Raw genomic sequence first — 26,425 nt, 5'->3', positions numbered from 1 at the left:
TTACCAGAAACAGCCTTTCCAGCTTTAGACCCCCCCCGCCCCAGGCCCCCGGCACCCAGAGAGCTCTCTCCTTGCCAGCCAAGAGCCGAGGAAGCGTTTATTACGGGAGTTTGCCACCAAGCGGGCCCTCAGTTTAAGCACAGGGCTGCGCGTCCCTCTCTAGCAAAGATCCCGTGCATTGACAGTGTTTTCCCTAGCGTCTCTGTGGAGAGTCCAGGCTTGATGTCTGCTAGGAACCGGTTTTACAGGCAGATGCGCTGTTCCTTGTCCCCGGCTTCCCTGCAGTTTACTAGCTGCCTTTTAAGAGGGACATTTATTGGGATAAAAGTGCACTGCGGGCTGCAACAACCTTGCATGTGGCTTTCATTTAAGAGACACCGAGCATTCTTTTTCCCAAGGCGTTTAGTGCTTTTAAGGCATATTTGTAAACACGCTGACAAGGCTGTAGCACACAGAGATACGGATGGCCGGGGATTATTGGTCTATTTCCTCGGGTCAGCGACAGGCGTTGAGTTGGATGGCGTAGGGGGGAAATGTAACGTTCCTCACACAATTCGCTCAGGCGACTCAACGTAGCATAAGGAGGAGCAGAGAGGCGACCGGAGGGATTCCTGGGTGCCTGCTAGCCTCCGCCTCCGACCCTGCGGCTTGGCGGAGCGAGGCTTGCGAGACGCAGCTCGGGCTGAGTCCGCAGCCACAGCAGATCTGGGCCCCAAAGGCGCTCCACCAAATGTCCTGTTAATACCTGTGATCCAGCTAGAGGAGCAAACCTAGCGCTGGACCTAACCAGGCATGCACACGCCCAGGAGCTTGCCTGCCTTTCCCATCCAGCGCCTCCCCGCACCCGCCGCGGCGTTCTCCCCACCAAGCAAGCGGGACATAAAACCCACTTCTTTCGAGTGGGTGTTTCCACTGATGGTCCAGCTCCGCTCTCTCCTCTTTGCTGACACGTTCACTAGACGCCGACCGGGGGTCTGACTCCAATACACTACATTGTTAAACCGTATAGCTTCGTTTAGGGTTAATCTAATGAGAGTCCGTTTCCATCCGAGCTTTAGGAGATCTCTGCTAGACTCTATAAACCAGAGGGCACATGGGCGAAAATGTAGGATAGATAATGTGTAATTCAGTGCGCTACAATGGCTGTTAGATCGTGTGAGATTCCAATGCAGAGGAAGCTAGACAGCCAAGCGAATAACCTAGGGCACAAGGAAACATTAAATATTACAGTGCTTAGGAAGTGGCATTTATATTAAGAAACTAGACGGGTCTTTTAGCCAGGATATGTGTTAAACGAACACACAGGAATGTGGAGTTTTAGCTAGATACCCTAGAAATGTACAAATATGTCTCGACATGAGACTAAATCGGCCTTGCCTACAATTCTGGTATCCTTCTGGTTTAAAAGCAAGCAGGGATGTTCATGTTCATGTTGGTTGGTTTGTTTGTTTTTTTAACTTCAATCTATTTAGATGATAGAACAGCAGAGAAGAAATGCTTAAAAATGAGGTTTCCTCCCCTTTTCTTTTAACTGCCCTTCCCCACAGCAAAGTGGGGCAATAAATAATGGGACAAGAAGGGAGGGGGGATGATTATTCGGAAGGAAGAAAATAATTCCTGCCGAATATTCAGGTCACCGAAGTAGCCTGATGTTGTTCACTTGAGGCCCTACCCAGCTTGTCTATCTAGTTTACTACTAACCGGTCTACTAACAGCCAAATCAATCCATTCACATACCTATACTTCAACAGCTCACAAAAGCTTAATTTGTACAACAGTTTTGGAGATGAAAGAGGGTCCATGTTTTAGTTTGACTGAGCTACATTTTCAAATAGCCTTGAAAAGAAAGACAGGGGAAGCTGAGTAGTCCTCACCTCTGGTGTGGATGCTTTTAATACTAATGTGGAAATTAAAGGAACTTTTTTTTCTTGTTCTGTTTCCGCAGTTTTTTAATGATCGACTCTATAAGATGTACTAGTAGTAAATATAGCCCACATGGTGTCATGTGTTTTAAAAGGTCCACATCGAGCTCAATGGAAAATTGTGCTTAAAACTGATAACATGGCATTTCAATGTGAAAAACTGACCATGATTTTGAAGACAACCCAATCTGGAGGGAGAGAAGAGAACCAGATCACTGAAATATTGATTTCTTTGAGAGGAGGAGTGTTGCAAGGTGGGATCTAAGCTTCTCTGGTGGTTAAATAATTAGATCATAAGTCGACCGAAAGAGCAGAAAAAGGCAATTTCCCGCTCTCTCCTGATTAGGGTCATTTCTAAATATTTTTGTCTTCAAAATGTAAATCTGTCTCTTTTTCTGTTCTGAATCCTCCACGTTATGCAACGGGGGCGGGGGGGGACAATAAAGTTAAAAGCTTCACGATTTATGTGCTTTGTCTAGCGTATACCTCTTTTTTAACATAGGTGTAATTTTTTTTTCTCTCAATAAGAAAAGGAGGACTTGTGGCACCTTAGAGACTAACCAATTTATTTGAGCATAAGCTTTCCCCGTGAGCTACAGCTCACTTCATCGGATGCTTATGCTCAAATAAATTGGTTAGTCTCCAAGGTGCCACAAGTCCTCCTTTTCTTTTTGCGAATACAGACTAACGCGGCTGCTACTCTGAAACCTTTCTCTCAATACTATTTTTGTTGCCCTGACTCGGCGATCGTTTCCCCAAGAAGCACTAAAGGGGTGACTCGACGTTTTCAAAATGTGATTCCCCCCCCCCCTTAAAGTCGTTAAATGTTTTAAGGTCTAGAATGCTTAAGATAAGGGAAACATTTAGTCTCTTTATATGCATACACAAAACCAGATTTCGAGTCTGCACGGTAAGTAACATCTAAGAGATGGAGGAGCTAGTTTTCTCTTGGGCTAATTTCGGATGTAAGTTTCTTTCATTCCTTCGATTCTCCCATTCGCACAACCCAAACAAGCCCCAGCGCGTTTTGTTTTCTTACTTTGGGACCAAACTCCCCATCCATGTGAATAAGAAGCGGAAGAAACCCCAGTTGTTAATTTCACAGCTCCAGATCATAGATAGCCCTATCTCTGTGTCCTTCCAATAGATCAAATACAAGCCCGTTAGAATGGAATTTACCTCCGAAAATGTATTGCTCTAAACTTTTCGGGGAGGAGAAGAGGAAGGGGGAATTAACGCACTTTCCAGAATAGAGGGAGAAATGTGAATCCATCGAGGTGGGGGGAAAAGTGTCTTTCCATCTGGTTGCCCCCACCTTCCAGCGCGTCTGTGTGTCTGTCTGCCGGAACGGGATCTGTCTGGCTAAAGTGGGCCTGGATCTCCCTCCAGTGTTGGGATTAGGTCGAGAGGGATCTGGGGTGGAGTTACACTGGTTGCCTATTTTCATATTCATTAGCAATGGGAGGTTGCGCAAGGAGCCCTGCTGAGCTTCAAGATATAAGAGCAATTTCGGGTCCCCCCTTTCAAGACAAGACAAATCAAAGGCTCGGAGGCAAAGCAGCTCCCTGAGCTCCGGAGGTCTCCCTCCCTCCCCTCCCTCCCCCCACCCCAGCTCACAGGCCAGCCTCTGTCTAGGGAAGAGGCTTCCAAGCAGCTTTAGATGATTATGGATTTTCTGAACGAGAAGTTTGCCCTGAAGAGCCAGCCGAGTAAGAACAGTGACTTTTACATGGGAGCAGGAGGCACTTTGGAGCACGTTATGGAAACTTTGGACAATGAGTCCTTTTACAGCAAAACTTCAGCCAGCAAATGCGTGCAGGCCTTCAACCCTCTGCAAAGGGCTGAGCATCATGTGAGGCTCGAGAGGACCTCGCCCTGCCAGGACAATAATGGTGAGTCTCCCCGTAGGATTATTTGGCACTATTCTTAGCCCGCAGAGCAGGGGGATCGGCGCGTCTCCCCTCCCAGGTTCGCTCCTTGTATCCGAGGACAATAGAGGAAGCTTTAACTGGTGCACTTAGCAACTAAAGTGCGGTGGATCCGGAGCACGTTCCGGTGGAGGGTCGGTCGCCCGCTTTTAAAGTGATCTTTTAAGTAAAGATAGTAGAGAGCCCCCTTCGTTTGGCTTCAGGCTCCCTTTCCGGCAGCACACATGCTCAGCTTTCTCTTGGGGTTCTACCGCCCCATAGTTTAAATGTTTCCGGAAGACACAGCCTAAATTCAAAACATTCAACTAGAATCCCAATCCGAATTGCAGTAAACAGCGCCGACTTTCCCCTTCCTTCCCCCATTCAGACAGTTGCATAGAACCCCCTGACGGATTTCTAGCCAAAACCCAGTCCAGCCAAACCTAGAAGTTGAAGAGTTTTAAACAGTTCTCTTCGTTACAGGATGCAGCTAAATTCGCAGATTTTATCATAGAAAATATCTGTATGTTGATTGATATGTAATGTGTACAGTGCACACAGATTAATTCTCTTTTATATATCATTCAAGATAGAATGTAATGGTCATAGATAGCTGCGTGCTGTATGGGCAGGCACTGCGTAGGTTTGTACGGTCAGTCCATCTTTTAGCTTAAAGCATGTCTGGTCATTCTGCCTTTTAGATTAGACAATCTAATGTACAAAAGAGACGACATAGCTAAACTTGCAATAACATCTGGTGCAGAGTCCAGAAGCATTCTTAACCTGGCAACAAATGCTCAAGTGACTCAGATCTGGCTTTCTATACAGTCTGTTACACTGACTTTTAATATCCAAAAAAGACCCACTACAGATTTCAAGCTACTTATAGGGACGTTTCTGAGTGGTACTGTTTGAAAAGTATTCAGCTCCGAGTACAAAAGCCCTGCAAAGTCAAAGTGTTATCAAAACAAACCATCTATCTTTTCTATCTTGTAACCGACCGAATACAAAGCCAATCATTTCATTTCAAGATAGTTAAAGCACTTTTGCAATTCCAAGAGGATTTTTGTGTCTCGTTTGTACATAGTACATAACCTGCAAGCGCGGGTTCTTTTAAAACAACAAAACAATACATGTGAGATATTTATAACAAACCCATTTATTTTAACGAGGTTTCAAATCTGCCAGACACCTTACTGCAAATGTTAAGTACCAAAATGATTAAAGTATATGTACTTTTATAATATTTTATTCAGGCTGTGGAAATAATTATTTCACTTCCCAAACATTACATAAAATGTATTTGGGTTACAGTTAATTATTATGTTCTATGTAATATTTTTATTGTGAACATTTTCAATGTTTTATTTCAGACTGGTCATTTAAAATATATACCATTTGTACTTTATTTCAAAAGCTGAAATTGAATAACATTTTTCACATTTCTTTCAAATAATTATTTGGGCTAATACTACTTTAGGGCAACTCACTTATAACTGTAATGTTTATATTGCAGATCATAAATTATAACACATATTTTTGATCATTCTGACTAAATAAATTAATTTCTGTAATCTAGGCAAAAGAAAACATGGTACACTTTATTTTTATTTTTTAATGAACAGTTTACAATTTTGACATTTTAATTCAATATTTTCTCTTTATGTAGTTCAGCGTTTATAAAAATAATACTAAAAGAAAAAAAGCTTGGTCTAGTAGAAAGTTCCTAGGTATGGCTACAAATCAGCTAAGTACAATACTAGGATTAATAATATATTAAGTTTGCTGTACTTCGTATAGGTATTGAAAGATTTTTGAGACAATTCTTTTTATGTGAGAAATCTTAAAGGGACCAATGGCAATCTTTTGCTCTTAAAAGTATCAAGAACAAGTGCGGCTTAGGAAAGCTACAGCATATTGATTTACTGAGTGTGATTGTTTTTAATTAGCTTGCTTAATTTATGTTTAGTGTTTTATGGCATTATTAACCTGTGTATTGGAGTCGGATATCTAAAAAATTATGTTTGGTTAAAATCACCCTGAATGAACAGAGAGGCATCAATGGTTCTGAATGAAATTATGGAGCATGGCAGAGAACCTCAAAACAAGCTCCAAATCATATGCCTGATGCCATCCTTTATAAAGTTTTACTGCAGTAGATGTTTCAATTTTCCCTCCTGTCTGTGAGAGCAAAAAAAGGATCTTTCAACTCTCATAACATGTTGCATGAGTTATGCATGCAATGTGACATGTTTAGCAAAAATATCAAATGTTTTTTATTTCTTATGTAGAAACTAAAGAAAATTATTTTAATATTTATTGCTGTCATTTAGTGTTTACCTAAAGATAAATAGTTCCTGAAATACTAATACAAAATATATGAAATAATTTCTTTTAATTGATTAACATTTTGCAGAACCCCTCTATATTTTGTAATCATAACAACCTTAATTGGAAACAATTCCACTTCACAAATCCAAGAGTATTTAAAAATCTGTTGGGTTTGTGCACAATGTCATATTTTAGTTTTACTCAGTTGGGTGGTTCTTGATTAGTTAATTTACAAATATTTAATTTATTCTATATAATTATTTTGATTTTTTAAATAGAAATATGTTGGGGTTAGTTTAACTGCCATCTTAGTTTAAAATCACATTTTTCAGCAGCTTTTGTGCCATTTATTTTAAGTAAAAATCTAGTTCACACTAGAATTCTGTGGCTATGCAACTCTATTTTAATCGGATTTCATATACTGCCTATTATGTATTTTATTTGCAACATATAAGAAATAGGTAATTTACTTATGCAGAATTCTTTATCTTCACACCAAAAGAGTTCAAAGAATATTTTTACATAACATATCTTTGTGAAAATTCTATAGGTATCAATAATAGCATCACATTTGTTTTTAAAAATTACAGGATTTCTTGCCAATTGTATCACATTCCAACACATCATTGCATATAATCAACTTCCGTATGAAAGTTTTCTAAAAATCCTCAGATCTAAAAGACCTTTTAACTGCTTATTTCCCCCCTGTGTACAGTGAACTATGGGATTACTAAAGTAGAAGGACAGCCTCTTCACACAGAGCTGAATAGGCCCATGGACAATTGCAACAGTCTTAGGATGTCTCCAGTGAAAGGGATGCAGGAGAAGGGAGAACTGGATGAACTGGGAGATAAGTGTGACAGCAATGTCTCCAGCAGTAAGAAGAGGAGACACAGAACTACCTTTACCAGTTTACAGCTGGAGGAACTGGAGAAAGTGTTCCAGAAAACACATTATCCTGATGTATATGTAAGAGAACAGCTAGCTCTGAGAACAGAGCTCACTGAGGCCAGAGTCCAGGTAGGTACCTAATTTAGACATTACACAGGATGATTTAAACATTCTGGAAACTGATCAACAGCACATTAGGCCTTGTAGAAAAGCTCGTAATTTTGTGTATCAAACAGAATATGTTTTGTCATGTTTTTCTATAAAGAGGAGCCAGGTCAGTACATAGGGAAAATAACTTGTTAATATTTAAGTTTCACTGTCTGGGAAACTTGCATATAGGAGGAAAAATAGAAAGAAATATGGAGTTTTGATCTCTGATAACCTTGCTTCTCTGTCAAAATTTCAGGTAGCACATGAATCTGGTATTAGTATGTAAAAGTTCCCAACAGAGCATACAAAAGGTATAATAATTTGGCAGTATCATCATACCAAATTGGACTGCAGTGGACTCTAACTCTATTATTGAACACAGATTACAGATTTAAGATAATCAAATTCCTTATATTTTTTTTTCAAAGAGTAAACACTGAAACAATATATATAGACAGTAAGGTCTTGGTCCATTAATATCACTGGGAGTTGAGGCTGCTCAATACCTTTCAGGATTGAGACCTAGTTTCTTTCACTTATTGCATGATCTATTTTCAAGATTATTTTAATTTCTTGGGTACATTTACTGTTGAACAGGTAATTAGCTAGCATTACATGTATATATCTTAGTCACACACATAACTGATTTAATACATCTGTATAATATCTGTATGTGTACATGTACAATGATGAAAAAAGGTGTTAAATATGCAGAAAGGCTGACAAAACATCTGAGATCTTTTGAATTTTACTTTCAAAGGATGGGTTTAACAGTCAAATATATACAGTGGTTGCATTTTAAAAGTTCATTCTGTTTTTAGAGATCTTACTGGTTTCATTGATATTCCCTGGTTGTTGTTTTTTTTTACAATTTAGGGAATATCAGGCCTGTTGAATCTCCCAGAACAGGAGTAACTTTTTTGAGTTTAACCACTTGACGTGTTAACAACTTCACAACCTGTCATTTATAAAGAAATAAAAGCTAATTCACATGCACATGACTGAAAATTAAACAAAGATCACTTTTATAAACGATTTAAATTACTTAACTTTTATAAAATAAATGGCCTTTGCCTGTCTGTATTCAACTGAGTGGCATAAGCATTGTCGTCATCTGAAAACGGGGTCCAGATATTCGCTCCATTTGCACCCATGCAATGTCACTGAAGTGAAGAGAATTTAGCCCAGTGACTTTTAACTCTTTAATAAACCCTGGAGAATCAGTCTTCTTTTTAAATTTAGAGAGCTTTTTTGCGTGTGACTTCTGGTCACAGATCTCAGCAACAGATCTCTGCTTAGATTTCAAACAAACACATATATGCCATTAAGACCACTGTGGCTTTATATTATTTCAGTTACATAATTGTGGGGCCACTGAGCCTCTTCACAGAATAAAGTTCTCCTTAGTGTGAATTCGGATGGAATAATAGGGTCCGAATTGATAGTTTCAGGTTGGGAAATTGTTTTTTTCACAGGTTTTTTTCACATATTGTTTTCACATATTGTTTTCACAGTTACATAAGCATCTTGAATTAAAAGTAGGACAACTGAAGAATTAAAAGCACAAAGCACAGTATATCTGAATAATAGGCTTTCTGACAATATTTGTTTTCTATTTTGTTTACAAATAATTTCCCCTCACTTAGAAAATGACCAATATCCGCATTTCTGAGAATCTAAATAAGAAAGGAATATGAAAAGAAAATGTGATCATGTTGATCCTGAGTAGCAACAGTATTCCATCATGGGATTAAGCAATTTAAAAGGCCTTGCATCATTAGGGGCAAGCATCTGGCAATGTAAGGATAACAAGCAGCAGTTTTGCATTACTTTGTGTAGGCAAATGGTTACTTTATCTTTGCCAAGAGTCAGTTTCTAGTAAAGTGATGTAAACAGAAACATTTTGGGGGATTGTCAAAGAAAAAAAAGTGTGCTTTTTTTTCTATTTAGTTACTATAAATTCAAACAAATTGTTTTATTTACTTTAGCGGAATGATCAGCTGGATATGCTACCCACATTTCCCTTCACCGCCATTTCATCAAGATCCAGTTTAATTTGTGTCCTGCGTACATGCAGAGAGAGCCAACCTGAACCTAATTTATCTAAGTTGTTCTCTTTCCTGCTGCATGTCAGTGCAGTAATTGGCACCCATTTTAAGGAGATTGTCAAGGTCTTTTTTCAATGAAAGAGCCTCATTACTAAATTCCCTTTGCATGTTCCTGGTGCCTCCTGTGGAGACAGCAGGAAAAAAAATACTATATATATATATTTTGCTGAGCCCCAGGCATGATAGATAATACAAATTTACCAACAAGGTTCATAGAGAATATGCTCAACAGATATTCTGTGCCTTGTTTTGATTTCTGGGTACATTTTTCAAAACTGCCATATTAAATTTGCAGTATGTAGTTAGAAATTAAACTGACCGATAATATGCCCCTGCTGCTCGGACAATATCAAGGGAGTGTTAGAGTCCTGGAGAACCATGGCAAAAATCCCTAAGAGTTAAAAGCACTAAAACCAACTAGAAACTTTTTCAAGTAACTCTCATTTTGATGTTACATTTTAATGACAGATGAGTCTTTACATTATTTCCTCATCATGAGACTTTCTGCACAGCCTAAAGAGAGCTACATGCCCTATTCTAGAGTCTAATACCATATAACTTTATTTTAAATATTTAAAATAATCCAGTAAAATGAAGCATCCCTCAGTATATGGGCAGGTACCATCTTTTTGTTCTCTGTTTGTACAGTGCGTAGCACAATGAGGTCATTGTCTGTGACTGGGGAACCTCAATACAATGAGTAATATTAGTTTTACTAAAATGGTAACTTTATTAACAAGTATCGAAATGAATTTACCCATAGCAGAACAATAAGGGCTTGACTGGGCAACCCTTACTTCTGTTGATGAACACTTTCACATGAACAGTCCCTTTGATTCTGTGGGATGACTTTCATGAGCAAGTGTTCACCATCATGAGTCTGGATTGCACAACAGAACCCTCAGTATAGTAGTTTTGGTTCAACTTGTAGCAGGCTACAAAGGAGGCATATAAATTCTTCTAGGCATTTCAAACTAAACTTCCATAATAGAGTGAAGCTTTAACTATACATCACAAGGTGGAGCCCCATCTTTAGATGCCAGTAACAAGTTACAACATGGTGGACTCATGTTAGTCTCTTAGACAATACTGTGCTGAGTACAATAGAAATACTCGGAGAGTTAGATACATTAATGCCTTAATAACTAAGGGCCCAATCCAAGGGCCATTTAAGTTAATCTTTCTATTGACTTCAGTGGGCATTATATCAGACCCTAAGTGAACCTAGAAATGAAATTCCTTTCCTTCCCAGACCTCCAGTGTTCCAAACAGGACCCATCTCCCAGTACAAATAATATTTCTTTTCACTGAGCTGTTTCATGCATGCTGTCAAGACCATCCACTGGATCCTATCATAAAGAACAACCTTTGTCCCATAACTGTGTATTGTTTCCCAGCCTTAACTAGTTGTGTCCCTTCCTTCAAGATCCTCTCCATTATACAGTAGAGCTCACAGATGCTGTTAGACAGCTTCCCCCACCATTTTCTTATTGCTCCAGCAAAGTTTATGTACCACCTCTTAACATAAAGAGTTTAGCCAATCATAACAATCTATTGACTGTATGAAATTAATAATAAGAGAAAGGACTTTTTAGGTGTGACTTCCTGCTACCTGAGTGGGCTGCCCAAAAGAATTGGGATATAGACTATCATGTTACCTTACGTGCTGATCATTCTCTGTCTCTTTCCTTCAGTCAGTAGGGGAAAAATAGATTTCTTGTAAACACACCTCAAAGAGCCAGAATTCACTTCAATAGACCTTATATCAAAAGGGTCTGGGGTGAGAGGGGGCAGTGAGCTTCCTCTTTTCAATGAGAGAAGTCTCCTTTCAGAGAAACATGGCAATTTTGGAAGTTGCCTTCCAGTTTCAGGAAAGGCTTTTCAATAGCTTCTTGTGATTGTTATTTACTTTCATGGTGTAGGTTTGGTTCCAAAATCGAAGAGCCAAATGGAGAAAAAGAGAACGCTATGGCCAGATCCAGCAAGCTAAAAGCCATTTTGCTGCTACCTATGATATATCTGTTCTACCGCGGACTGACAGCTACCCACAGGTACAGTAAACAACACCTTTGTTCCCCACTCATGCCAATGCTTACATGTAAAGGTGCTCAAAAGATAGTACAACTGTAGCATAATTAAAATACTCAATCATCATTACCCTTCACTAAGACATTCGAGTCCACGTTGATTTTATTTCTGACTCTACTGATTTGATTTTCTTTTAACAGTCTTCATTTTAAATATCATTTCTGTATGACTTCATACATGCAAAGACCTAGAAACAAAATAGCCAGCAAGACCACTACATTTGCACTGTGATTCCTGCACTCTTTCACTTTTCAGTTTCTTTACCTTTGTTAACTAGTCAAATAAATATAACACTGTATATAGCATAATAAGACAATCTCTTTTGGACGTTGTTCGGTGAGCCTTAACCCTTCTTGAGCAAGATTGCCATGAAACCATCAGTCTCAGCCAAGACATCTGTTTTCTTTTACTTTGTCGTCCCCCTTCCCCCCCCAACCAGTTACTGTATATTTTCATTTCCCCGGACCGTACTTTGTTTTTTATGCTGTTTATAAATGCCAAAAAACGTTGTAACTAACAGAGCTGCCATTCTGACCAACACCTCAACTGTTTATACCGAATAATTAGCTTTCACAATACATTTACAACTTTTCTTTTTTACATGAGAAAAGGCTTTTTATAAGATGTTGCATTTCTATTATGGCTGATTTTCCGCAAGTTATGGAGGCTGATTTGTTTCTTAAATGGTGGGCAATAACTTTGGTTTGTGCATCTTTCTTTTTTTTTCCTGTATGCACATGCACCCGTGGATGAAATCCTAGTCACACTTAGATATCAATGGGTGTTGGGCCACTGTATTTAATAGGGCCAAGATTTCACTTCTTATATATATGCATACAAACATCCTTACATATACTATAAACATACAAACACCCCTACACATTGTATACTATATATTCATTAAAAAAGAACATCAAACAGCATTAATGATGAAGTCAGGAAATTCAGAATTGCAGTTGTCCCTCTGTTTTGTTAACAGGAGACCTTTCGTTACATGATCACTAGGCAGTTTGGCCCTGAATCTGCAGCCATTTAAGCGTGTGCATTAGTGTATACTCGCATGAGCAGTCCCACTGAAGTCAGTGAGACTACTCACAAGCACACAGTTTATGATTAAGTAATTTCAGGGTCAGACTGGGGGGAAGCAGAGGAGGGGGAAAAGATGATCAAACCCTTCTCACCTGTTATAGACTCCCTCCATTTATTTCTCTTCTCTTTCCCTCTCATACTGTTCCCGTCCTCCTTGCTGTTTATCCCCTGTCCCATTCCTCTGTTTGCTCTTTGCCCCCTTTCTTCTGGGCTTGGGACACCTCTATTTGTACTCACTCCTCTTCATGTCTCCCTCCTAATTTCCACTTCACAATATATTTTTTTTTTTTTTAAAAAAAAGCTTTTCTGGACATCCTGAGCCACACCTGCCCCCTTCCCTCAATGTCAACATGTTCTTGTGCTACCAGGACTGCTGAATCTCTGTCAGCTCATCAGTTCACACTGACTTAGACAGACCTGCATGCATTTATGTTAGGAAATGGGTCTTCCAGAGCATGAGCATTATTTCGTAGTACAGTAGCATAAAAAGGCCCCAACTGACATCAGGGCCCCAGTATATTAGAGTGTGAGGCGTTGTATATACACGTGTGAGATAGTTCTTGCCCCTAAGAGTTTACAGTCTAAGTAGACAAGAGGGACAATGAGTGAGGAGGGGAAACTGAAGCACAGAGATGTGAAGCGATTTGCCCAAGATCACACAGGAGGTGAGTGGCAAGGCTGGGATTAGCATCCATATCTTCAGAACCTCAGTCCCGTGCCCTGTCCTCTACACCATGTCAGCTCCCTAAAGCACAGTTTCTTTCAGCACAATTTCATTTGCAATCTTTCCTGACCAGCAGACTTCCATTAATACCAGACCCCAGAACTATGCATACACCTCTCTGGGATGCTCAGTAAGCATCTTAAAATGTGTGTGCAAAAGGTGTATATTTTAAAAATAACCACAGTTTGGTTATTTAAAATATTGTTAAATATAGATAATGTTATTCCACATTATGTGATAATTGTTTGGCAGTTATTGCTAGTATTTAAGTGAAGCTCTTTTGAGTTGTAGGAGAATGCCAAAAGAAAAACCCGAAGCCAGTGAAAATGTCTGTTGTATACTTTCTTACTGATCCAAAATGACTGACCTGTTTATTTTTTTTAATGAATCTTGTGAAAAATTCTTTCCCAGGCTTAGGTCATGTCTGCCAAGTTTCAGCCTGGAGGAAATTTTTATCACTGGGTTGAGTTATAAACTCCTAAAAATAGAGGTTTATATTAGAAATCCTGATAGCAGAACATTAAGTCAGTATTGCTACCTTACTGCTATATGTATTCTTTGCATACATACATATACACATCCACTCATAAGCACACCCCCATATATATGTATATGGAATAAGGCCTGCCTACAAGAGAAAGCTGTATAGTTCTGATTTTAAACTGATTTTTAAACTCAGATGGGCTCTCTTGTTTAGGTTTAAAAGTGGTAGTTTTCAGTTTATCTTTAACAGTCTCCTAATCAGCTTAAACTGACTGAAATAAGACTGGTTTAAACTGAAATATGAGAGTCCCCATAGTTTCTGCACTGGTTTAACTAAGTCTGTGTCTACGCTACAGCCTATGTTGGCAAACTGATATCACTTGGGGGTGTGAATACGCCATCCCCCAACTAACATAAATTATACCAGCATAAGTGTTTGTGTGCACAGCGCTATGTTGGTGGGAGAGCTTGTCCTGTCTTATGCTGCTTGTGGGTTTTTATGCTGACAGGACAGCTCTCTTCTGTGTCCTGTTGGCATAGACAATCTTCACCAGACGCGCTACGGCAGCACAGCTGTGCCTCTGTGGCGCTGCAATGCTGTGTGAATAGACATGACCTAAGTCAATTTAAAATTGCTCCTTTAGTTAAACTGGTGCAATGTGCTCATGTAGACAAGGCCTGAGGCTGTGGCCTGGTCTACACCTAAAACTTAGGTTGATTTAACTACGTTGCTCTGGGCTGTGAAAAATTTTGCGCCTTGAGCGTTGTAGTTAGGTTGATGTAATCCCTCATGTAGACGTGGCTAGGTTGCCAGAAGACTCCTTCTGTTGAACTAGCTACTGCCTCTCGAAGAGGAGGATTACCTACAGCAATGGAAAAAATCCTTCCGTTGATGGAGGAAGCATCCACACTATAGGCTATGGAAGCATAACTGTGCTACTGTGGGGGCTGTAGTGTAGACTTGGCCTATGAAACCTTTCTACCAGAAGACATAATAGCCACTGGAATCATTACATTCAAACCTTTTCATTTGGCTTCTTTCCCTTCATAAGTGCTTCAATCATTGCATTCAAACCTTTCCATTTGGCTTCTTTCCCTTCCTAAGTGCTTCAATCATTGCATTCAAACCTTTTCATTGGCTTCTTTCCCTTCATAAGTGCTTCACACACAAACAACACATACAACATGCCGTATAAACTACTCAAGCTATTTCTTCCACAGATAAGGAGAAAAGAGAAAAATTGCTATTGTTATTTCTATTTTTAAATGGTTGGGAGACATTCCGGCACTATGGTGACGGAGTTATATTAGTGGCTAGACAGACATAATATGCAAGAGAGATATACGCTGCTGTTATGTTAGAGATTGGTCAGGATTTAAATTTGTGATCTGCTTGCCTGCCCTTGATACTGTTAATAAGGCCTGGTCTACACTAGAAAATTAAGTCAGCATAACTACCACACCCCTGATTGGCGTAGCTAAGCTAAACTAAGTTCCCGTGTAAACTGCACTAGGTTGACAGAAAAATTCTTCTGTTAACCTAACTAATGCCTCTCAGGGAGATGGATGACCTAAGCCCATGGGAAAACCCCTCCCATTGGCGTAGGTAGTGTCTACACTGAAGCGCTATGGTGGCGCAGCTGGAGCAATGCAGTGTGCCACTGTAGCATTAAGTGTAGACAAGATCTAAATTACATTAATGTAATTGAGTAGAGGCTGCAATCACAGTGCCATTCAGTAGAGTGAATACCATTATTACAGCAATCCTAGTGGTACCACAACTGGAACAATAAATAATGATACAAAATAAACCGATCAGCCATTTCATTTTCCCTAAATGAACTCTCTCAAGCACTGTTATTCTGACACTGACATCTCTAGAGATCAAGGCATGCTCTGCCATGCATGCAGATAAGCCGGTTGTCTTGGGAGTGGGGGGAACACAGATAATTAGATTGGGTGATAAAGTTGTGAAATCCTTATTTACATTGATGGGCATTTACCAACCTTTGATTTTGCCTGTGAAAAGTATATGGGGACTGGGGCGGAAGGAATATAGGGACACTGAGGCAGTCTGTTGCACTGATTGCTGTGTGGCATGAGGATCAGCAGATGATGTGGTTCTTTGCTCTGCATTATATGATTTGCAGCCTGCATATCTCTGATCTGAACTCATCTATGGGTTCTATTCCAAACACACACATCCCACCTGAATTCCAGCAAAGAAAGATACTTAATAGCATGCTGCTGGAGCAAAACAGAGGGTGTGGAGACCCCCTGATTTGCTTTTCAACTGCCTACCTTACCCCAACCTCACAGTAACAGTATGATGTTTTTGATGCATCCGGAGCCTTGTGTGAACTATGTAAAGTATTTCTTCCTAAGTGAATAAAGAATCTTTTCAGCCCAACCATGCTAGTAAGTTACTCTCCTTAATCTTTAACATAGTAATAGACAATGTACTTTTGATATTTTTATAAACCATAATTATTTGTTCTGTCTAATTCAGTCTAATCTATTTTGCAGTATGTTGACTGTTGACACAAGTTGTGGTGCAAAATGATTGCTCTGCAGGTTGAAAAAATATCTGGAAGTCCCAATGCCATTCCAATTCTTCTCTTGTGTCTGCACACACAGATCTCCCATTGACTGTAATGGGAGCAACCAGCATACAGGTGTGGGCACTTAAAGTAGCATTTGGGACGCAACTCCTTGCCGTTCAGCTGTTTTTCAGGCTTATTGTCAAGCATGTTGTATGACAAAATAGTCATGGAAAAATTAAGGTAAAATAGTAAAAAGTAGAGTTTGTTGAATTTTTCCAAAAAGTAGATGTTATAATTACCTCCCCCAACACCCTGCAAATCATCAGGTTTTTTAAAGTCAGCTGTAGGACGAGTTGAAATTTTCCAAATTTTGAATTTTTGAAAATTTTGTTTTTGTGTTGAAAATTTGATTTTTGATGGAAAAACCAATGCCTATGTTGCTTTATGATCTGCTCTAGTTGCAGCTTTTGGCCTCATTAGCGGATTAACTTATTCAGCACATTAGGGCTCAGATCATTTGTAAAGAGTGTAATAAAAATATACCATAGGCTAGAGTCTGAGAGGCTAAAAGTGCTGTCCCTTGTGTTGAAAAAGTGACCTCAGCAACAGTCTGAAACTGGAAATGATGGTACAGATTGTGCCTTTAAGGCACAGCTCTGTGATAGGGAGAAGAGGATGGAGTCAGTCCTTGGAAACATCGTGCTAGAGGCAGGAAGAATAACTTCAGGGCTCTGAGGGTGCACAGCCCTGCTACCCCATGTCCAGAATACAGCATGTGTTTTCCACCCCACTACACTGAGCCAGTTTTGGAGGGTGGTGTGAAGTGGGAGACATTGCTCCATGTCCTTTGGCGAGGCTAGTGCCACAGTCTGTGTTAAACTTCAATGGTCTTTGTGCTCAGGTACTAGGTTATAAATGGACCAAGTCTGGGACAAGGTTGCATCTTCTTATTCCCCATGAAGGGTTACAGTCTGACCCTCAATCCCACATTATTCATGTTCAGTACTTAAGCTAGTAGTTTTACACTGTATACCTTAAATATGATCCATATGTATTATCTCTATAAACGCAAGAAGGCCAATAAATAAATAATTGTATTCAATCACATCCTTTAAAAACACAGAGAGTGTGAGAGGGATATCTTTCCCCCCAACCAATCTCTCTCACTACCACACTCCTACTTCCCTATTTGTTTGTTCTTTGCGGTTGCTGCACTGTTACCTCTGCTAGATTCTTGTTGCTTTTTCTAAGCTGACTTCCCTTTTGTCACAGAGACTCTGGGGTTCCTTTTCTCCGGAGCCACAGAATCTCCTTTGAAATGCAGCTGGAGTTGGAAATGGAGGCATGTCTGAGGCACTGGCTGCACTTGATTTTCAGGGAAATTCCAACCCACTGCAAGTGGGAATCCCAAAAGGAGAGCTGGGGCTTTGAAAGAAGTAAGAAGCTGTGGGGGTGCAAAAGAGAGAACATGGGGAGAGTAGATGGCAACCTCTTAAAAACAGAGATGGGAAGAAGTACAAGGGCTCATCCCCTACGTTGGGCTGGCAAACACACTCAGACAGACGAAGCAAGGTGATGAGTACTTATTTATCCTATGACTACCTAGTCAGCAATGGAAAGCCTTAAGGTCACATATTCTATTTAGCAACTCAAGGGTGTAAGCAATTATATAAATATGCACATGCTGTTTATTAAGCCTGTGAATCATAATTCCAATTCCATTCTAATGGATAACTCCCATTAACCATAATCAGAGTTATTGGCTCAAATTAAATCCCTCATGTGGTCTATATTATACACCACTTTATATGACTTTAACTATAGGCTAAATATAACTGGCAGATAACCGCAGTAGCTGACTAACAGTGACTTATTTAGTGCTAATTCTGTTGACCACTGCCGATTAGAATCACAGAATATTAGGGTTGGAAGAGACTTCAGGAGGTCATCTAGTCCAATCCCCTGCTCAAAGCAGGACCAACCTCAACTAAAGCATCTCAGCCAAGGCTTTGTCAAGCCAGGCCTTAAAAACCTCTAAGGATGGAGATTCCACAACCTCCCTAGGTAACCCATTCCTGTGCTGTTCTAGACAGGGTCATACAACATATGACAATTTTCTTTTCAAGCCCACAAAAGCACCATACTCACTTACCCAATTAGTACTTCAAAATACTTGGTCCTTGGTGTCTAAACATTTCCTCTCTCATTATTTGCTGGATCCTTAGTTCCTTAAACTTTTGGGGTGAAAGTGAACCTAGAGTTTAGTTACAAGAGATTAATCAATGGTGTGAGGTGGGATTTTCCCCTTTAATAGTGCTCTCCAAGGGTATGAAATATGGATTTGACCATATCATAGCAGTGAATCATGCCTTTCTTTTCACTCTTTGGCTCAGAGAGTTATGTGGGTTATAGTACATCTGAGATGTACACTGTACAAGAAATAAAGCATGATGATCTTTTGAACACTGGGCCAATTTAGTCTGGCCAAGCTGTGGTAGACACAGGACCAAGGGGTGGGAAGTTGCCTTTCTGCTCCTTGATCCTGGGCCTAAGCAGGGACTGAACTGACCTGTGGTGTAGTTTAGAGCAGCGAGAGCTGTTGTAAATTAACCTGGCTAAACCAGTTCAATAGGAACTTTTTGCCAGCCTGGGATTGCCAGGGTGCAGTGGCAGTCCAGGAATATCATCTCTACCGGGGAGAAGGACAGGGAGAGTAGGTGGTATAGAGCTAACAACCCTGACTTTTTGCCAAATGGGCATTCCCTGTACATCGGGGGAATCCCCCACTATCCTGCATCATTCATCAGCACAAAAGTAACAGACCCAGTGGCTAGGATCCGGCTCATTACTATATTATTATTGTTTATTAATTAGCATCTCAGTGATCCATTGTGCTAGGCACTGAAAAAAAACCAACACATTAGTAAGAGACAAAGACCTTCTTCCCCATAGACCTTACAGTCTGAATAGACCAGACAGGGAAAGTGTAGTAGATTTTAAAGATGAGCGATTCAGCTACAAGGTGTTGATTTATCCAAGGTTTATTATACAACAAGATCTGTGACTTGAACCCAAAGAAGTATGGAATTTTTACATGGAAAGACAATCAGAATACTGATTACTTTAGTTAACTTCATACTTCAATTCTGTCAGGCAGAAAGTCTGTTCTAAGGAAGTGACATCATAACCACGAGGACAACTCGACTTTCCTAGTGATATTGATGTCACAGCCATGAAATCTGATTCTTTTTTTCTAGCTGACAGTGTATAAATATATATAAAACATGGTAGGTAAATATAGTCAAGAGTTCTGGTGATTTCATGGTAACCACAAGAGCAAATCTGAAGCTGTCTGTGATGTTAACAGAAACCAGAGATGTACAGTATGTATAGCCTTATTCACAGCCTCCCTGAATTGCCTTTTATATAGTACACAGATCACACAAGATTTTAAGAGGAAAAATATTTTCTTTAAATTCATGTGCACAATGTCCCCTTTCCCTCCTGTCTACATCTGCTATGTACACTATAGAAAAAGCACTGATCATTTCTATTTATTGTAAAGAATTGCTATGTTTATATTTAATTCTGGGATATATTTTGCACTTAGAATTTAACTTTGAGACAGTTATGGAATAACTTTTTGCTAAATAGTGGAGCTCTGATATCAAAAATGATTCACACACTTAAAATGAAGGCGGAATAATTTTCATTTCCAATAATAAAGGAACAGAAAAAAGACCTGGGGAATAGGATGATCAAGCAAACATGATACATACACTTGAAAAGTGTAGCTGCCTCAGGAGACAAGCTGTAAGCATCTTCCAGGATCTTGTTAGGCTTTTCAAATTCAAGCTACTAGTTAAGATTCCTTCCTCCAATGAAGGAATCTGTGGGACCACTTTGTAATCTTTAAGAATCAATCATTTGTTCATTTTTTTGACATGGCATCGATCTATTTCAGCATTATGGGCTGATTTCTTCCCTCACTTACACCTGTACAACCTCAAATTGAAAGGGGTGTGTTTAGGATAAAAATATCATGAAAACTTGTGGTACTATATTTATAGTATGACAAACACAGAGGTAGCAGAAATCTCACAAGTACTGATCTTGTGATACTTCCAGACCACACAGGTTTATAGGAACATCTAAACTTAACCTTTGAAGCTTCTGAAGTCCACCCATCATCACAGTAGTAGACATACCATTGGACAAGGTCCCACTTGTCTGTTTTGCCCATTTAAAACAGTTTTCAGGCAAAATTATTATAGTAATCAGACCTCGGCAGCCCATGGAATTGCAGAATTTGTCCTGATTTTTGTTAAAGATTTTGTTGTTTTGTTGTTTTGTTAAAGAACATTGGGCAAGACAGATAAAATGGGATTTTGTTTAATGTATGTCAACTATGGGAGTAATGGGGAAATTTCAAAAGGTTCCAAGATTCAGATTGGATACTTATGGGCTGGAAATATCACATAATCATCTTTTTTGTGAAATCCTCTACATTTGAATATCACTCAAACTGGAAATACAGTACTGCAAGAATAGCTTCATAAGACTGTAGTTTTGGGGATCATGCACTATCTCTAAGAGCTTTCAGAAGTATAATGGCTTATGTTTGGAACAGCCACCATACTTGTTCTGCTTGCAGGTAGACTATAAAATTCCACACAGGGCATTAGTATATAATTAGTTTTCTGTCTCCATTGTAGGCACAGTGAGACAGATCCTCAGCTAGCATAAACTGGCAAAGCTTTGAATGGAGCTATGCTAATTTACACTAGCAGAGGATCTGGCCCATGAGTGCTGTGTCTAATGACACGTAGGTCATTGGTTGTCATAGAGCCTGAGCATATGAGAAACTGAACACCATGAGCACCTTGGAGGATTGGGCCCCCCAAAAGGAATGGGGAATGATTAATTACTGTCAGTAAGTTATTGTCTAACCAGGAGTTTGTAAGGCAGATTTGTTTCTGTGGAATGTGAATGATCATAAAGAAGACCAGAGTTAGCACAAGCTCTAGAAAGACAAAACTGTTTGTTGGATGGATAACATAGGCTTGAAAGGGAGGCTATGGAATCCCTGTTACTGAAGGTTTTTAAGAACAGGTTGGACAAACACCTGTCAGGAATGGCTGAGGTTTAAATGGTCCTAATGATTCAGTGCAGGATTAGGTGACCTCTTGAGGTGCCTTCCAGCCTTACATTTATAAGAAGAAAATCCAGGAAGCTCAAATCCCCTGAGACTCCTTGGTGGTTATTAGGCATCCAAATCTGTAAAAGCCTTAGCAGGTTTGTTGGTACCTCCAGTCTCTATGAGTTTTAAAAGGCTCTAAGGGACTTCACAAATCCTGTAAACCTTAAGGCTCATTGGGGCCCTTTCCAACCTTCACCCTCCTCTAGAGTTATTGGAGGCAGTATTCAACCCTCCATCCCTACAGGCCTCATGAGGTTTGTTGATGGTCTCTTCCTCCTCAACCCCACACCCTGCAAGGCTTTGTATCCACACCAGGGCCTGCATTTTGCAGGCCTTAGGATCCTCAGGGACCCCTATCTCTTGAGCCTTAAGAAGGATACTCATGACCCTCTCTATGAACCTTAGGAATAACTAGTGGGCAGCCTCCTCCTATAAGCCTTACTAGCTTTGGCACTGACCCACACATGACATAGCAGGTTCCTTAGCTCCTGGATAGCTGAAATTGGCTTCCCTGATCTCTGAGGAGCAAAATTAGGCTTGTCAGCCTATGACAAGTTAAAACAGGCTCAAACTGGTCCTTTGGGGAATCAGAAGCCGCATGTAGGGATGGGGTGGGCCTCCTATGGGCCTGATGTTTCTGTGAGGTCGGGATCCTCCAAAAGCAGGAAGTGGATGGGGACTGACAAGCCTCCTAAGGGTCACTGGGTCTCTTTCCTCCTGTCAATCTCAGGAGACCCACAGGAAGGAGGAATTATCCCTGCTATCCCCTCCCTCCTGCCCCCAACACTTTGCTCTCTCCATCTCATGTCCTCCCCCCCATCTCTCCCAGCAGACCACCTGAGATATGTAGGAGCAGCTCTTTAGGAGGGGTGTGTATGTGTGTGTGTGAGAGAGAGAGATTAGGGAGAGCAGGAGCCTCAGGATGGGTGTGATTTATTTGCCCCCTGTTTGCCAAGTGTTCTGCAAGACACCCAGGAAGAAACATTTCCCCATGGCTGCCTCTTTCTACTCCTAGCACTGTCTCTGGAGCTGCCAAGGATACAAAATGCATTTGTCAGCTCCCGAAGACCCATGCTAACAATATTATTTAAAATATTAACTTTTATAATATGAGTTTAATTACCTCATGTTTATATCTGCACATTAGATCTCAACTAGACGAGTTTAGTAAACCATAATATATCTCTGTCCTTCTGGTTGGTGGTTTGTGTGTGTGTGTTTGCTATGAAGGAGTAGAGAAAAAAAGCATCAGAAACATTTTTTAACTTGGGAGTGCCACTTTTTTTTTGTGTGGGGTGTCATAATTCATTAACCCCTTTTCCAACTGATGGCAAATTTGACAGGAAAAAATGGGGGCAAAATTGGGTTTATAATGGGAATTCACTTTGTGACCTATGGAGCAATTTGTGACACTCCAAAATAGCACGATAAGTGTCTAAAGCACTTAACAGGCACATAAAAAGATACAGGCCCTATCCCAATTTGTTTGCAATCTAAAGTCAGCATGAAAATGTAACAAACACATTTTTTAAGGTGTGGGGAAAACCACAGAAAATGAAAAGAGCATGATATAGTTCTTGGCAGAGCAGTTTCCCCATCGTGAATGAGAGGGGAAAGTTGTCTTTATCATGGATTTATTGTTTTTTCAGTAAAGTTTGAAACAGGACTACATTAACTCTCACTAGGGAACTTTTAGTGTGTATCAGCAGGGTCCACATTGAGCCTGTTAGTGCATGACATGCTAGTGTGGACTAAAATGTACACCCCTCTGCTGTGGACTAAAGCTCTGTGTAGACAAGCCCTAACTGTATAAGGAGAGACTTGTATGAAGAAAGGGGGATTGTAAGATCAAGTCAGCCATTCATGCATAAGGTGGCCGCATGATGGGAGGTGCCAAGTAGAGAATGGGAGAAGACAAAGAAGGAGAGTTGGATGTGAGTCTTGGTTGGAGCAAAGTGCACAGATAGGGGAGTAAAAATATACACAATCTGAGATGGAGGCAGAAGTTGTGCTGAGCCTTGAAAATCCTTGTAAACCGCCATCTAACAAATAACAAATATATGAAAAATATAGATTCATAAATTATATAAAAATAGACACCGAAGACAGGAGAAACCAGTGGTACTTGATGTTTAAAAAATTAGGCTTTAGGTGACTGCCAAACAAAAACGGCATAATACAGCAAACCCTACACACGCGGTTACTCCAGATCCGTAGCAGACATTGCCTGTAACCACAAAGTTTGTCTCCTAGTCTGTCATGCAAGGTTTTCCAACAAAAATGCCACGCTGCATAGCCAGTTAAGACAGAGAACTGGAAAAAAGGTTCATGGGTGTAATTTTGTTTTAAAACATCATGAAAAAGGCAGTTTTAACTAAAAACCATATTTGAAACCACTTTAGAAAAGAGCCATGAATGTGTTATGACTCATGTCTGTATCTTCTGGATTCATTTGTTTTAAAGTAACTGGCTATACGAAGCTATCCAAGATGCTGAAATTTCATATTTTATAGTCAAGCATTAGTAGCTTGAGAAAATTATCCGTTCAGTTCAAAGTTTGGTATTTTTACCTTCAAATACTCACTTAAAAACTCTCCTTTGCCATGATGCATATGCAAAACATTGCAACATTAGGTGACTGGTGTGCTGAGACCACTACGTACCATGATGATCAATATTGCCTCATTGTTTCCTTGTACTCCCTCATCTGTCTGTATCCATCTGTTGTTACTTCTCTTATACTTAAATTGTAAGCTCTTTGAGCTTTGTGTTCTGTGACTAGCAGCATGGGGTCCCGTCTACAGAAATACAAATAAGTAATAATAATAAAACAAAGTGCAAATTTTCAACTATCAAAGCTTTTTATAATGACAATGATATTTTCACTTCTACAGCCCCTTTCTTCTGAAATCATTTGGAGGCTTCCACTGACTATAATGGGCATTAGATTGGGTTCTTTATCTCCACGGGAAGATGGCTATATTTAAGTTCAGTGTGCCAAGTGAATAAGTGGCAGTGCAGAGAAAGGGTTCAGCAGTCCTAGCTCCCTGGCATATGATCTAATACATTGCCAATGATGTATCTTCACTGTGTTTTTCACTGAAATTGTATAGAACTAGTAGGATAGTTGCTAATATTATACATCAGAATTAGCGAGGGAAACCAAAGAAAGAAGAAAAAAAACACGAAAAAAAATCTAAATGTAATCTTATTTTATATGTTCCAGATTCAGAACAATCTGTGGGCAGGAAATGCAGCTAGCAGCTCAATGGTCACTTCCTGCATGCTACCGCGTGACACTTCCTCCTGTATGACACCTTATTCTCACTCACCCCGGACAGATTCTGGCTACACGGGCTTTTCAAACCACCAGAACCAATTCAGCCATGTACCCCTCAACAACTTTTTCACTGACTCTTTACTTTCTGGGGCTACCAACGGACACGCATTTGAAACCAAGCCAGAATTTGAAAGGAGGTCCTCCAGTATTGCCGTTCTACGAATGAAAGCCAAGGAGCACGCTGCGAACATTTCCTGGGCCATGTAATATCATAGTACACGTTCTTTTTTTTTTTTTTTAAATAGCAAACTAAAAACATTCTTATTTCCCATATTTAAAGGACACAACAATAAGCTGCTGTGTTTGGAAATGCTAGAGGTCAGGATATACATTGAAGCCTGCTTAAACAAATACCCTATATTATTTAACCATAAAACTTAAGGATAAACCTGAATAGATTTACCAATCTCAACCATCCTTGTTTTTCATTTTTTATGTTTTATTGTACCAGTTGATGAAATACGATTATAAAACCTGCAAAAAGAATAAACCTATTAAACAAATACATCGGCTATATTTTGGTATATGTCAGTGCTACGTACAAAAGGAATTCCTTATTAATGAATAGTTGACAAAGGAGGAAGTCTGGTGAGGAAAACACATTTGTCATATCATGGCTGTGAGGTAAATCTTTAAGCACATTGTGTGGGGTGTTAAGCGTATGATTCTCCTTATTGTAAATAAATGTTGTAGCTCTAACTCTGTTAGCACTGTGCTGCTGCTTTGGGCCTGATCCATTATTCTGCTACACCCATTGTATTGAGTTCAGTGGAGTTATACCATTGTAAAACTGGTGTAATGGAATGGTGAGTCTGATCCTTTGCTCATATAGACCTGAGTGTGCGCTCATTGAGTTTAATGAGAAATTTGCTGTGGGTTTCATTGGGAGCAGAAGTCAATGGCAAAACTCTCACTGAGTTCAGTGGCAGCAGGATTGGGCTCTATATGCTCACTGCATATTATAAAGGAATTAAAACGTCAGCAGACTTTGACATTTCTGGTGGAAAAAAAAATAGGGACGGGGGCGGGGGGGAAAGAAAAATACTTTACATCTGGAGAATTGCTATCTGCTTTGATTTACTTCTCCTCCCTTTCCCCTGTCACATTCCAGGCTCCTTCAGATGAGTGAAATGTCAGGCTCCTTGAAAGCAACAGCCAGTCTCTCAAGTTCATAAAGGCAAAGTAAATTAATTGGAATAAAGAAGAACTTGCATGGCTGTGATTAGAACAGGATACAGCTCTCCACACAGCCCATGCTTCTTGCTTTTCTCTCTGGCTACCACTTCGAAGCAAGGGATGCAGGGGGAAAGCATTTTTCATTACAACAAAACTGAACTAAGTAGTATTAATAAAACAAAACTACAGGGATCTAGGGAGTGCTCCTCTTTCTATTTGAGACAATGGCCAAACTTCTAATGACTTAAATGTGAGAAGGATCCAATCCATAATCCTTAAGTACAGTAAATAAGCCTCACTTTGAAAGCATTGTTATTAATTAGAAATGAGATTTTTATAACAAAAATTTTAAATTGGATGATTTGAAAAGAAAGTTGTCCTATGCACAGTCTTTAAGGAAAAGATCAGCCTTTTATTCATTTATATACTTGCGGTTTCCTAATTTTATTACCCTGCCAAAATGAGCTTCTTCA

At 39.8% G+C, this 26,425-nt stretch overlaps 1 protein-coding gene across 1 annotated transcript; it reads left to right on the top strand.

The window, feature by feature from the left end:
• The first annotated feature begins 3,582 nt into the window (after nt 1–3,582).
• Nucleotides 3,583–24,983, top strand: ALX1 (ALX homeobox 1). The gene is made up of 4 exons (XM_077807705.1): nt 3,583–3,814; nt 6,876–7,180; nt 11,232–11,360; nt 24,663–24,983. The coding sequence occupies exons 1-4, from the start codon at nt 3,583–3,585 to the stop codon at nt 24,981–24,983; spliced, it is 987 nt and encodes a 328-aa protein (XP_077663831.1).
• Nucleotides 24,984–26,425: the final 1,442 nt, after the last annotated feature.

This window comes from Eretmochelys imbricata, chromosome 1 (genome assembly GCF_965152235.1).
Source record: "Eretmochelys imbricata isolate rEreImb1 chromosome 1, rEreImb1.hap1, whole genome shotgun sequence".
Classification (NCBI taxonomy): Eukaryota; Metazoa; Chordata; order Testudines; family Cheloniidae; genus Eretmochelys; species Eretmochelys imbricata.
This window is presented reverse-complemented; position numbering and strand designations above follow the sequence as displayed.

Excerpts from the sequence above, each read along its gene's own strand:
- ALX1 (XM_077807705.1), top strand. The coding sequence starts at position 3,583 with ATGATTATGGATTTTCTGAACGAGAAGTTTGCCCTGAAGAGCCAGCCG. Across the intron at positions 7,181-11,231 it reads TCACTGAGGCCAGAGTCCAG|GTTTGGTTCCAAAATCGAAG; the intron begins GTAGGTACCTAA and ends TTCATGGTGTAG. Across the intron at positions 11,361-24,662 it reads GGACTGACAGCTACCCACAG|ATTCAGAACAATCTGTGGGC; the intron begins GTACAGTAAACA and ends TATATGTTCCAG.